The sequence below is a fragment of the Sesamum indicum genome, linkage group LG10 (genome assembly GCF_000512975.1).
Source record: "Sesamum indicum cultivar Zhongzhi No. 13 linkage group LG10, S_indicum_v1.0, whole genome shotgun sequence".
Taxonomy (NCBI): domain Eukaryota; kingdom Viridiplantae; phylum Streptophyta; class Magnoliopsida; order Lamiales; family Pedaliaceae; genus Sesamum; species Sesamum indicum.
This window is the reverse complement of record NC_026154.1, coordinates 16,633,149-16,647,265: the sequence shown is the minus strand read 5'-3', so window position 1 is coordinate 16,647,265 and position 14,117 is coordinate 16,633,149. Positions and strand designations below refer to the sequence as shown.

General features: G+C 34.3%; 2 protein-coding genes across 5 annotated transcripts; one reads left to right on the top strand and one right to left on the bottom strand.

Annotated features, from left to right (window-relative positions):
* On the top strand, nt 6,620–10,251 carry LOC105172949. Of its 4 annotated transcripts, none has more exons than XM_011094570.2 (5): nt 6,620–7,091; nt 8,787–9,083; nt 9,165–9,380; nt 9,613–9,741; nt 9,827–10,251. In XM_011094570.2, exons 1-5 carry the CDS (start codon nt 6,822–6,824, stop codon nt 10,034–10,036), a joined length of 1,122 nt encoding a protein of 373 aa, XP_011092872.2. In that variant the 5' UTR covers nt 6,620–6,821; the 3' UTR covers nt 10,037–10,251. The 4 variants fall into 4 exon arrangements, with proteins under 4 accessions (XP_011092872.2, XP_020552698.1, XP_020552700.1 ...); XM_020697039.1 differs by lacking the exon at nt 6,620–7,091 and adding an exon at nt 7,120–7,274; XM_020697041.1 differs by lacking the exon at nt 6,620–7,091 and adding an exon at nt 7,125–7,278.
* LOC105172945 (aquaporin AQPcic) lies at nt 10,956–12,370 on the bottom strand. Its single transcript, XM_011094569.2, has 3 exons — nt 12,164–12,370; nt 11,990–12,083; nt 10,956–11,902 (listed from the first exon to the last, which is right to left on the bottom strand). Exons 1-3 carry the CDS (start codon nt 12,337–12,339, stop codon nt 11,105–11,107), a joined length of 1,068 nt encoding a protein of 355 aa, XP_011092871.1. The 5' UTR covers nt 12,340–12,370; the 3' UTR covers nt 10,956–11,104.

Here is a 14,117-nt window from a genome sequence, read left to right as displayed (position 1 = left end):
CAGCTGATAAAGACCGTCTAAGCATCTCACAAATAGCCATGCTTTTGCTCTAGTACGACTTGCTGAAATTGAAGGGGAGAGTTTTATGTGTAAAGTGAGGTTAACTCGAGGACTTATTGCTGGTTGTGAGTTCATAGTGTTTTGCATGTACGTATATATAGCTGAATGAATGTGTCATTGTCGTCTCCTTCAAAATCTGGACATGAGTGGCTGAGAATTGAGTGGATTTGTGGTGGCTGGGGAAGTTTGAGAAACATAAGCACATGACGAAGCACATGGAGTTGTCTTCGTATCAACACAAATGATTTTAATGCAATGAGGTGAAACATTTGGTATGTGCAGAACATTTTTCCAACCAACTCCAGCAGCAGAGCCCTCAAAGGACCCCCTCTGTAGGTCAATCAGATAACGATATCTGCTGCCTTCTTACACCTGAAATATGCTATATTCTATGTACTTGTCTTCGGCTGAAGATGATTGGTAGCAACATCAGCCGACCAAATTTATCTGGTGGTCTGCTACTCCATCAAGCCACTTGAATCAAGAAGGAAACAGACACTTTTGGTTATTGGTTCAGCTAAAATCAATATATCTTCATAATATAGTTTTACATTTTTGTGTCGAATATCAGCTGACGATGAATCAAACAGGAAATCAAGATCACTAAATGCGAAGCATGAAGTGGCTGCAGATATTGACTGCCCATGAAATCATTGGAACTGTAATTGTTAGTTATATGGATTGACAGGAAAAGGGCCTTTCTGAATTTTGAAGTTAATTACCTTTCACTGGAAGAAATACATCCAATCACATAGCAGATACAATAGAAACAGGCAAAGACATGCAGTAGCTTTGTTGTTCACTCAGTTTAATCCATCAGAAGAGGATGCGAATGCTTACAAATACCAATTGTATGATAAGTGATGATCATTCGTCTTGAATCCTTGCCAAGTATTTTGGTTGTTTATGGTTTTGTGTATGGCCAAAGCAGAGGTGAGACTGAAGAGTGTATCTTCGCTGCATGGTATGGTGAGGCCACCCATTGGATGATGGAACCCAAATTCTTCTTTGGCTTGACTTAGCAAATCTTGAAATGAAGGGTGGTTCAAGAACGACAATGGCACGACAAAGCGCATCACTTCACTTTCCCCAACATAAATAGCAGAATTGCCCTTTGGAACATTGGTTCCAGACGAAGCTGATCTTTTTTTTTTCGGCTGATAAAGGCCATCTAAGCATCAAACCAACGGCCATGGTCGTAGTGTAGTCAATCTTGCATCTGTACAAGGTGGAATGAAGAAAACGAGGAAATTTCTATGAAAAACAATTGAAACTTGAATTTTTTAAGGCAAATACCAAACCAGCAGCAACTTCAATATACACTCAGTTTAATCCATTAGAAGTGGATTACGATAGTCTGTCGAAGACAGAATAGGGCAATGTGCGGAGACCTGGAGATTGTTAGAATCCTTAAAAATTAGAAGAAAAATGTTACAAAAATATGTTCCTCAAATGTATACAGCTATTATAAATCTATACAGTGACTTGTCCAGAGAGACATTTGTTTTCCTACATAAATATTACTCTGAAACTGATCAAATGCATCATCTTCTGCTCAGGCTAGAGGTGATATCAACGAATAAAACCTCACTGCAGGGGATGGTGAGGCCGCCCATTGGATGATCAATCCCAAATTCTTCTTCAGCTTGTAAGATACTGGAATCGACAAGCGCTTCTTCTTGCTCTCCCCAACATAAACAGCAAAGTGCCCTTTTCGAACATCAGTTCTTGATGAACGCCATCTCTTTTCTGAGGATAGAGACCGTCTAAGCATCCGTTGAACGGCCATCGTTGTGAAGGGATAGAACTCGTGGGATGTTATGTGAAGCAAGTGAAAGCTGAGTTTTATGAGACGACTTTGCTCGTTGGTTATGAGTACACGGAATTAGATCACACACATATACATAGATGAATCCTCAGAGTCTATATATATAGTAAGCACATCAGGAATCACATGGATTGTCTCTCAATTATCCCAACATTTTAAAACATCATTATCTCATAGGACCCTTCTGAATTAGATCAGGTAATGATATGTTATACCTCTCCTTCACACCTAAAAGGCTAAATCCTTACAAATTTCCTTGTCCCTACATATGCTGTTCTCATGTCTGGAACAGACATTAGGTGGGTATAAGCACAAGTGACTAACAATGTCAGCCCACAATAGTTTTATATTTTGAGGTTGCCTGGAAAGTTTGTTATGCATTATGTCAAACAACAAGTCCCACATACCAAATGTGCTGTGCCCTGACATGCATGCGCCAAAATGATACAACATAGATGAAAATTTTTCCGAATTACTCAATTTTTATTGTACTTGCATTTTGACTCCTGTTTTCCTTAATCCTTTTCCTAAAAGAAACACCCCCTTTTGATTGGATTTGATCCATCCCTTCGGTTGATTGTCTACTACTGAAAATACACAATGCTAAAAACATTCTTTCGCTTTTCTATTGCGAATCATGAGTTGATAATGTTTCTGCTGAAAAATTACAATTTACACCCCATAACTTATCTCATTTGTTTTTTTCGTCCCATTATCTTACGACTCAACAGATTTAGGCCCACAAATTCATAAAAGTTGCAATTTATGTCCTATTAACCATTTCTGTTTAAATTGTTTATGGGAGGAGTTGTCGTTTCAAGACTTGTTATAAAAGGAGCAAATCGTATTTTTTGTCCCATATATTAGGGCATTTTTTCAATTTAGTTCAATTTTTTATGATTTTCTCGCGTTGAATCCCATAAGTTAAAATTATATTTAATATTAATCCTCACGTGCATTTTCCGTCCAATAATTAACAAAAAATGCTATCTACTTTGTTAATTATTGGAAGAAAAATACACGTGAGGACTAGTTGGCATATATGTTAAACGATTGCATCATCTAAAAATTTAATATGTTAGAGACGAAAATCGTTTAATATTAATATTTTAATATATAATTGTCATAATTTAATTTGACAATAAGGATATATATTTGTGTTGCATTTATTCATTATATAAAAAAGACGTTTTATTGATTAGTTACTAAGTTATTTTGAAATCAGTAAATTCAATCCATAAAAATAATCTGATTGATTGTTTATAAAAGTGCTTGAAGTTATTTTTTCTTGCTATTAATTAATAATATGAATGTACAAATCAATCATAAATTATATTGTTACATACTTTACCAAATAGTAAACAAAATTCAAAATTATCCTCTCACTGAAATTATACATTTTTATAATACTTCACAATATTTTTACTTGGGACAAACATTAAATATTTAATTTTAAAATAAAATCCAACATCTTATATAAACACTAATTAATAATATTTTTGTATAATATGTTTGGAAGTGGTATAAAAATCAGAGGTAAATTAAAAAGAAATGATGGGTTGAATTAAGGTGATGTGATGACAGAAGCATAGAGAGCACAAAGGAAGGAGATGCAGACTATTTGCATTTTCATCATCTGTGCTCTCTATCTTCTGTCAACAAATTCACTACTCACCACTGCCTCTAATTCTTCAACAACGGGTCGGGTTTTATTCGATCAAATATTTGGACCCGATCCATATATATATATATATATATAAATTCAAATACTCGCTTCATAACCTGCAGGACTAACATAATGTTTCAAAACGTGCATGAAAGAATAATATTATTGAAAAAAAAAAAACTCTTTCAAACTCATAAATTTATATCATGTGCAACTTTTTAATTTTTAAAATATTGTTTGTATCATTATTTCAATGTATGGAACTATCAAATTTTTTATGCATTATATGTGAGTATAAATGACACATTTGTTCATATATATATATATATGAAAGTATACACATGACAGAAAACGATAAAAAAGTATTTGAGAAATCGAATCTGGATCGAATCAATTCCCAAAACCAAGATTCGAATTAAACCCAGACCCATTATCATTCCTGCATACCATGACTGTACCCCTATATATATATGCAGAAAAGATCAAAATTGTACTTTAGGAAGATCAAATTGATCCTGTAGTGAGAGAGAGAGAGAGAGAGAGAGAAAAGAAGAGGGAAAAGATGTGTATAATGATGAGGAAGTGATGGAGTGGTATTTATAGAGGAAGGAAAGCAAAAGAAGAAATGATAATGATGAGAATGGATGGTTCTGTTATGGAAAAAGTAAAAGTACAAGTAATAGTATTGGTGTGCAGTGCAGGATTGTACCATATGAGCTTTGTAACAACTTCTCACGGGTTGAATCAAGTCAAGCACCACTACTGTATACAGCTAATTGCAACTCAAATCCACTACTCTACCTACCTACCCTTTTCTTTTCTGCTTTAATGCCATTTTTACTATGTTTTAAGCCAAACCAGCAACAAGAATAATTTCTCAAAAATAACCAAATACCTCCTATTACGTGTTTTTGTGAGTCATACGTGCTCTCTCTCTTTTTTTTTAAATTTAGAATACTTATACCCTTATTTAAAAATTATTGAATCTTGATTTCGATTTAATGTTCAAATTTAATTAATAAATTAATTATATAATTTTTATCTGATTCGAATCAACAACTTAAATTTAAATACATAATTATTAAATTTAAGTATATATATACTTGCTATATATATATATATATAGAGAGAGAGACAGAGATACAAACACAGTAACTCTGTAGAAATTCGTTGTTTGCTTAATTCAGCATTCTCTCCCCACGCTGGTACCTTCTCTTTCTCTCCCGATAGTGAAGTTGAACAAGAAAATGAAAAGATATATATATATTATTTTTATAAATAATATATATATTAATATATTAAATATAAATATAATAATATTTCTATTAATTAAAAATAATATCCAATGCAGAAAGAGTGCGTGTAGTGCATTTTTGGGCTTAAAAAAATATTTTGTAACACAATAGGAGATAAATTATTAATTTTTTTTTCACATTTTTCTTAACACATGAGAAAATTGGGTTTTCCCTTTTAATTTGTTACACACGCATTCACCATGAATGCATATATATCTATATATAATTCATAATTCCATACACCCAATTCAACCCCCATATAACTCATGAATTTGACCGATTTAAAACTCTCATTGTCCTAAAAAGAAAAGGAAATAATTCTCCAAGATAAATAAAATTAGCAGTACTATTTAGTACTTGACTGATTTAAACAGAAGGCTGACAAAAACTAAAATTCACTTTAAGAAATAAACAAAAATATTAATTTTGGGATTTGATTTGTTAGAAGGGAAAAAAAAAAAACATATACATAATTCTATATATAAATATCTAGAAACAAAATTAGGGGCCAGAGTTAGAATTTTGGAAAACAAAAGGCACTAGACGGACTAAAGACAAGCAATCTTATAATTGATGTACAATTACCTTTTAATTTGGCTAAATCTGAATCGATTATATGATTAGTATAATACACTTACTTTTTAATTGATATACAATTAAAAAAAAGTGATCAATCAAATGTCAAGTATATTATACTTGTTATGTGATTAATTTGATTCCACAAAATTTAATTTTGATAAACAAAAAAAATAATGTCATTCGATGTACTTCATCTCCTGAACTATATGTGGCAAAAATTGATGCATACAAATTTATCTTCTTTATTGCTATCTATGCATAACATTAATGAAGAAAGTGTTTTTTTAATCTAAATCATCTTATAAGTTCTTATACACGTTGCAGTTAAGCAACACCATAAAATATTAAATGGACTGAGTGAAGGTTCAAAAGATTTTGAACCCAAAGAAGTTTGCACTTCGATGTTTAAATTAGTAATAATTTTAACAAATATCGAGTCAAAAATATATAGAATGTCTATTAATAGACTAAATAAATTGACGATGGACTAGTGGAATGCCATGAAAATGGAGAATTAACGTGTTAGTAAGCTAAGTGGAGTGGTTAACTGAAATTGTTACCTTTGACCTATTTAAGTTTTTATTTATAAGTGCTAAACGAGACAATTTAAGAGTTGGTTGGATATGATCGGGTGTATAGGATTCTAGGGCAAGCCTATTTTTATGGGATAATATTAGTTTATTTGTAAGTCTTGTTATTCATGTCCCATGCGAGCAAGAATGTAATCTGTCGAAATCAACTGAAAAGGAGGAATTTTGTTACTTCCTAGTCTTATCCTGAAATTTCAGCTAACGTGTTTATCTCCTATTGACGTGTCTTTGGGTGGATGTGTCACTAGAGGTGGAAGTACTACAAACGTGTCGGATGAATTGGTTGGACTTCCAATAGACTGAAAATAGGTCTGGTTTGGGTCGATTTTATCAATAGATCTAAGTTGGAGTTAATGTGGTATTTTGTTTGTCGGGCTTTGTGGACCTTTTACACATCAATTTTACTTTAATTGAGTTTGGATTCTTTGATTAATTGGACTCAACAATTTCATTGGGCCTTGAAAATTTAATACTTGTCGATTTGTATCAAACTTCTATATATGTTGTGATCTTATTTTAGAAATAAAATCTTAAAGATATATACATTAAATAAAAATATGGAGAGATGATATATTAAATTTCCTAAACTCATCCCCTCTCTCACAACTCACGCACTGTCTCACTCTATAGAATTCCGCAGGAACGATCACGAAAAAGACCAGGAAGCCAAAGAAAGCCCTCCTCACATATACTCACAAGAATCACGTAAAAGAAGGGAAACCCGAAAACCTTTTCCAATATTTGCATTAATTAAAGAAAAAGTTGAGGTTGGGGGGTGCGGATTTTGGGTTATCTTATCTGGCATGAACAAGAACAGTAGTGGGAAAATGATGGAGAAAAGTAGTAGTAGTAGTAGTAGTGATAAGGTGATGGACGGTTCAGATATAACGCAGTTGGTTGAGAACGAGAAAGTTTTTAGCAATTTTGTGGATCATAAATTTCAAGAACTTGACACCGACTGTGACGGGAAGCTCTCTGTCAAAGAGTTGCAACCTGCTGTGGCGGATATAGGCGCTGCTCTTGGCTTGCCTGCTCAGGGCACTAACCCTGAATCTGATTACATTTATACTGAGGTTTCTTGCTGTCCCTTTCCATCTTTCTTCTCTTTTTCTGGCTCTACAAACAACCGTAAGTGTGTGTGCTTTCCCTCTTGCTGGGGTGGGTTTGGGATAGTATGCGTGCATATGTTTGGCCAGCCAAGATGCAAGATTTATAACCAAGTCTATTTGCAGCTGTGTATGTGGACATTGCATATGGTTGGTATGCAAAGATTCAAGTTTTATGAAGTATATTTGTTGCTTTGTATATGTGAATAGCATAGTGTTTTGCCCTTCTCTTTCTTGTTTTCTCCCCTGTTTCCCTTTTCCAGTGTTGTTTTCGTGGTGTTAATGCTGACGGGTCCTTGTAGGTGCTGATTCTTGGTTCTGGTTCTATTTGTTAGAATCCTGTTTTAAGCTTACAAAATTGTAATCTTGGTGTATTTAGCAATGCCTAGTCCTTTTGTATACCCTTGTTTTTCTAGATTAGTTCTTGTGTTTGTAATGTAGATTGCAAGTACATGTAATGTTTGGATTCAGGAAGTCTGTGGCAAATTTGGTGCGCAAAGCAATGAGGAATGAGATGTTTCCACAGCCTTCCAACCATATAGTGCTTTTCGAAATTTTACTTTAAAAGAAAGAACTTGGAGAGATTTTCCTATAACAGCATACATTTCGTGATCTGCTATTTCTGCATTTTCATTCATGGAGTACCACAATTTTGAAGAAAAAAGGTGGTTCTTTACTAACTTTTATCTTCTAAATTCTAAGTCTAGGCCTTCTGAGAGGAACTTATGGTATAGGGAACGCCAATGTTATGTTCACCTGAATGAAAGTGTTGGCATGTGTGATCAAATTCTTCCCGTATATTATTATTCTTGCATATGTTGCAATCTTAATTAATTAAGCTGAGTTAGTTACATATTTATCTGTGTGCTTGTTTGTCCGTAGTTCTGGCATCCGTCTTGAAATTATGTGATCTCATTTCATGGACTTGCGAGTCTCAAAGCACATAGGTGTTGTTTTCTGGAAATCTGTAAGAGCTGTTGAGTATGTTTATTTATTTTGTTGTGGCACTAAGTTCTTTTTTCTTTGAGCTATTATAGTTGCATTAATTAGTAATTTAGGGAAGACAAATGCTCGGAGTCCTATGAGATATATCTAACTAGTTTCAGAAATGTCTAAAACCATTGATCTTGATTCAAGGGTCAATTTTGGAGGGCATAGCTTTTGAGTTAAATCTTTCGTCATACTATGACTTTGGGTATGCAAAATCCGACAGAAAATTCTGCAGTAACTATGATTTTCAATATGTCGGTGGGACTAAAATGAAAAGTATGTGCTGAAAGGGATAGGGAGGTTGTCAAAGAAGCCTTTTTGGGCCAGAACAGAAGGCTTGATGGGGACATTGCAACTTCGTGCTTAATTTACAATGTGTAATTCTAAGGAAAAGGGCAAAATAAAAGTGTCTTGCTTTAGACAAAACCGAAAGTACAAACCCACTACTAATAATGTTAGAAATAGCAAGATTCTTTTATAAATTTTATGTTCAAACAAAAACACATGAATAGTTCATAGATATCCAAGATTGTGATCATCTGTGGGAAGTGAATGGGTAAGATGCTGATAGCAATTTCTCATGAGCTATTTTCAGGACTAATTTGTTCTGGCATTAATGTTCAGTACTGCTTTTTCAAAGAACTAAAGCGTGCGACTTGTGATATCATCCAGGTTCTTAATGAATTTACCCACGGTAAACTACAGAAAATAAGCAAGCCTGAATTTAAAGAGGTTCTATCAGATTTTCTACTGGGAATGGCAGCTGGTCTAAAACGAGACCCTGTTGTGATTCTTCGGATCGATGGCGAAGATCTCCATGAGTTTGTCGAGAGTCTGACTTTTGAACCGGAGACGCTTTCTATATTTTCAGAGATTGGATTGCCCAATGGATCCCTCAAAGACTACATCATTAAGGCTTTCGAGAAACTTACAGTTGAGCATGGGATGCCTCCTGCCACAGATCCTTGGGTAATATCCTTGCTTTAACTATTTATTCTAGTTCGACATTTTCCTTAAAATTCATCGAGCAAGGGCTTCCTTCTTCTGTAGGTTATGAGTAATGTTGTGGAACCAGCACTAGAATGCCTTGGGGATGCCCTTCAGCAGCCCATATCACAGGATACATTTTTGGTTGCATTCAAGAAAGCTGCAAAAAGTATAGTGCAGCTTCTCAAGGAACAACCGGCTATTGTTGCTCACAGTCAGAATACTTTTGATGGGAGCTGTATTAAGAAGCTGTTGTCTAACAAATTTGAGTTGGATAAGGTTAGTAACACTGCTTAACTCAGGCCTATAATCTGCATGGATTCAAACTTTTGCCTTTGCCTAATTCTCGATAAATTGTAGTTGAATTTGCTCCCATCCCACCCTTCTTTAACACTGGGTTACTAGTGGATTTGAGGGGCAAAATTCATCTTCACTTCTCGGTTTTAGTACAATAATTTTCATTCTTATCCAAATTGTTGCGATCTTACCATCTTGCACATTATGTGTGCAGGCAATGGATTCTGCCTTACGAGGTATACCCAGAGAGCGACACGGGACAATATCAAAGGAATATTTGGGAGTGGCACTTGATTCGTTGGCCGCGTCTGCTGACTTACCTCCACTTGGTGCCATTGATCAGGTACTTCTCGTAATATTGCTAAATCTATGATGTGATCCTCTTTTATTAAGATGGTGAATTTGGGTACCGATTATGCACTGTACAGATGGATGATATTATGAACGAAGCTCTTAAAATGGTCGGTGTCGGTGACGGGAAAGTGGTGAAGGAAGATGAGTTCAAGAAGTTGTTAACAGAAGTTCTTGGGAGCATCATGCTGCAGTTGGAAGGCAACTCGGTTTCAGTGTCGACAAATTCAATTGTGCACGAGCCGGTCCCTTCATCCTCCACACTCCTGCAGCCGTCATCACCCTAGCTAGGAGAGCAGAGAAATAATGGAAGCATAACAAGAATAACTGCGGCAGATGTATATGTAGCAGATGGTTGCTAACCTAAGTAATTACTAGACTGCAAGTTTCTTGCAGCTTGGCAGAGAGGTGTACGCTTGTAAGTAACTAATGCTGAGTTAATGATAATTGTGTCTTAATTCAGCATGTTGAGCTTGCCAGTTAACTTTGATCTTTCAAACAATGCTGCTTATGGTATTCTATTTAATATATATACTTACGCATCAATATGCGCACAACCCGGCCCGGAACTGAATTAACCCAATAAATTGGCCAGATCCACTGGGGACAGTGCTGGTCCTTGGACTAGCCCTGCCCATTGGCTCAAGACGACTGGGCCAACTTGCTCAGTTATTTTTTTTTTAATAACTCATGATATATAAAAATTATTTTAAGTTGATTATTCTAATAAATTTTTTTATACTTTTGAAACTTTAACACATTTAGTACATTTTCATTAATCTTTGTTTATTTTCTTTCCAAAGTTTATTTTAAATTCTTTTTGAATTTGTTATTATCTAAGTTTATTATTATAAATTTGTTAGTCAAATTATTATTTAAGTTCATTTATAACCTTAATTTTGTTATAATTTTTTTATAGAATTTAATTTATTATTTATTTATTTCATAAGATAACCATAAATTTAAATAATTGTTTAAAAGACATCTTAATTTCATAACAAAAAAAAATTAAATAATAGTGGCCCGATCTTGAGTCAGTTTTTTCGAATTGATCCGTGAGGTCCTGAGCCAATTCAGTCCACTGTGCAACTTAACTTACGCACATAAAATATCTTATTAGTTAAATATATAAACGATCTGAATTGTATACATAGCATCTATATATTAAATAAAATAAGAGATATGATTTGGCATTAATTTGATGTGTTTGATTGAAAACAAATCTCATTTAGGAGATTAATTAAGATACATACAGTAAAATTTGTTGGTTACAACATATTACTCATTGATGCATAAAGCAGTAAAGAGGTTTGAGCAAAGAAAGCAAGAAATTCCTACACACTCTCATCCTCTTTTCACTTAACTCCAAACATGACCTTAACAACGTTGTAGAAATCATGGTCATAGGCTTTGGACCTGTGATGCTGTCTAGGTATGATCTTTGTGTACAAATAGAACGCAACGCAAGCAATAGCAGGCCCAGCCCAAAACACCCAGTGCCCATCCCACAGATGGCCACCTCTAACGATCGCCGGCCCAATACACCTCGCTGGGTTCATGCCCGCCCCGACATAGCCCTTTTGAGCCGTGACCGTGGACGAGACGAACACGAGAAGCCCCAACACCACCCCGACGATACTGAAAACAAGAACGTGTCCCAATTGCTTGGCTTGTCTGTGATCATACGCCATCCATATCGACGCGAAGAGGAAAATAAAGCTACAAATGATCTCGAGCCAGAAGGCTTGGGCCGTCTCGAGGCCGATCATGATAGGGCCATCTGGGCCTGGCGCCACAACTGTTATCGTACAACCGCCGAGTGAAAAATTCTGCTCGATTGCGCTACTCACTACCGCTTTCAGAGCTAGTGCACCTAGAATTGCTCCTGCACACTGAGCAACTATGTAAACCAGCGCGCGCGACATGGAGATTAGGCCCACCAGCGCCGCGGAGAAGGAGATTATGGGGTTGATGTGTCCCCCGGAGACGGGGTGCACTGCAAGAAGCAGGATTGTAATAATAACAGCAGCCAGAACAGATAGTACGAGATTCGGCATTTTGATGTCAGACTCGAATGTCGAGATGACAATCGTGTCTAACATGAACACTAGAACCGCAGTTCCAAGAAGCTCTCCCACCGATGCTCGATAAACCTAGTTTGCATCGACACAGGAAGATCATATAAAACATGATTATTGAGTAGTAAACATGATTGAGTGTTCCTAATTGTTTGTTCTTACATCTAAAGTGAGAAATTCATCCAAGCCCAGAACATCAGTTAGTGTAGGAGAGAGTTGTCCTTTATTTTCTTGATCAACCGTCCAATTCTTAGTTCTGCAAGAAACAGCAGAATTCGTAACAAAGATGATCAGTGTGTATGCATATAGTCAGGCAGAAACAGGAAAAGAACTTGCCGAGGTGGAGTAGAGGGGAGAGGTTGAATCTTGGTTCCGACAGTTTGGCTTTCTTCATCATCCACAGCATGTAATTGCTGCCCACTACTGTTAGAAGCCATGCTTTCAATCAATTTCTTGTTTTTAAAGCTGATCACTTCTGACTTTGCATTGCGCTGCTGCCTGCCCATATACATAGATATATATATATATATATACACTTTTGTACAGGGGAAAGCGACTGATTGAATTTTCTATTATAATTCATGTTACATTTTCTATTTCATTTTACATACATACTTTTCGTGTATAAACATGAAATCACCAATTCTATCTAATTCTAGGCTCCGTGTATACGAGAAATCAAATAGAAATTGCAATAGAAAATCCAATTCGAGAAAGGAAACAAGAGTCGAGAGTAATTTGATCACTAAATATTAAATAGGGATAATTATATCTACATTTTCTGATCTGTAGTCTATTTATATAAATTTACAAAAATCATTTTTATTTTTTTTTAAATTACGCATACATCCTCATAAAAATGTCAACAATATTACACAAATTATATCTATTTTTTATTGTCAGAGATAATTTCTGTAATTATAAAAAAAATAAAGATATTTTGTGCAAACAAACTATAAACTAAATGTAATTATCCAATTAAATATTGATCACCAACAAGAAAGGAGATTGAGTTGGATATTAATGGGTGTCTCTCCTCACTCCTACTTAATGTGTACACATCTGACTCTCTTCTGACCTTTCTCTCTTTCCCAAAATAATAACAATAATAATTATTACCAGTACCCTACCTCTTAATTAATGTATTCAAGATTCATAATAATTATCCTCTTTTTTTGGTTTTCCATGACTTTTTCCTCTCTACTACTACCATTTATTTATATTTACTCATTACATAATTAACTTTTTGTACGAAATACATTTATTTTTCTTAATCGATTAAAGTTTAGGTCGAATTAAACCTAATTTTCTTTTGCCAAAACTCATTTACACTACTAGCCAACGACCTCAGTTGTCAAAGTTTGTATTTTGATGAGGTTCGAGTTCGTGACTTTTAAATATATGTGCATGTTTTATGGTAAATTACATTTTGTTATTTGAACTGTGACTGTTTTTTTATCATTTAATTTTTTTTTGTATTAACTTACAATTTAACTTTATAAAATTTTGCACTTTGTCATTTATAACTGATTTTCAATCAAGTTTTTTGTAAAAAAAAAAAATCACATGCAATATAATGTGATATTTAAGAATTATATGATGTGATATTTTTCAAATATGCATAGCATGTGATGTTTTTTCAACAGAAAAAAAAATAATAAAAAAAAGGTCATATATAGTAAAGTGCGAATTTCACAAAGTTGAAATGGTAAGTTAACACAAATAAAAAGTTTCAATCCCAAAAAGTGTAAAAAACGAACATAGTTCATATGATAAAAATATAATTTACCCTATGCTTTATTTGTGTACAATAGACGGATCGAATTTTCTATTATAAATCATGTTACATTCTCTATTCAATATAACATAAACGCCCACGTCTATAAAATCTTCTCTAAAATAAAATCAATGACATAATTCTTATACCATAGTGTGTGTATATATATTACATGAAATAGAAAATGCAATAGAATTTGGTGATGTAGATATTGTTAATATTCCCTTCAAAGTAATGCAACTTAATTTTGGCAAAGTTGAAGTTAGAAATTTATTTCTTGGAGAATTTTCCAATGTAATAAAGTGATAGCCTATGCATGCAGTTCCAAAATGCCTCTAAATTAGGCAAACAAGATGCTCTACACCTAACTTATTCAATTCATGCCATATGAGAGGTGATCCATTTTCCCATCTATTTCTCAACATGGAACTTTTGTTATCTCTACTAAATTAATTAGGCTAAACTACCTCTCTTTTTCTTTTTGTTTCTTCAACTAATTAATTGCATAATATA

Excerpts from the sequence above, each read along its gene's own strand:
- LOC105172949 (XM_011094570.2), top strand. The coding sequence starts at position 6,822 with ATGAACAAGAACAGTAGTGGGAAAATGATGGAGAAAAGTAGTAGTAGT. Across the intron at positions 9,381-9,612 it reads ACAAATTTGAGTTGGATAAG|GCAATGGATTCTGCCTTACG; the intron begins GTTAGTAACACT and ends TTATGTGTGCAG. Across the intron at positions 9,742-9,826 it reads CACTTGGTGCCATTGATCAG|ATGGATGATATTATGAACGA; the intron begins GTACTTCTCGTA and ends TGCACTGTACAG.
- LOC105172945 (XM_011094569.2), bottom strand. The coding sequence starts at position 12,339 with ATGTATATGGGCAGGCAGCAGCGCAATGCAAAGTCAGAAGTGATCAGC. Across the intron at positions 12,084-12,163 it reads CTCCCCTCTACTCCACCTCG|AACTAAGAATTGGACGGTTG; the intron begins GCAAGTTCTTTT and ends TGTTTCTTGCAG. Across the intron at positions 11,903-11,989 it reads ATGAATTTCTCACTTTAGAT|GTTTATCGAGCATCGGTGGG; the intron begins GTAAGAACAAAC and ends GATGCAAACTAG.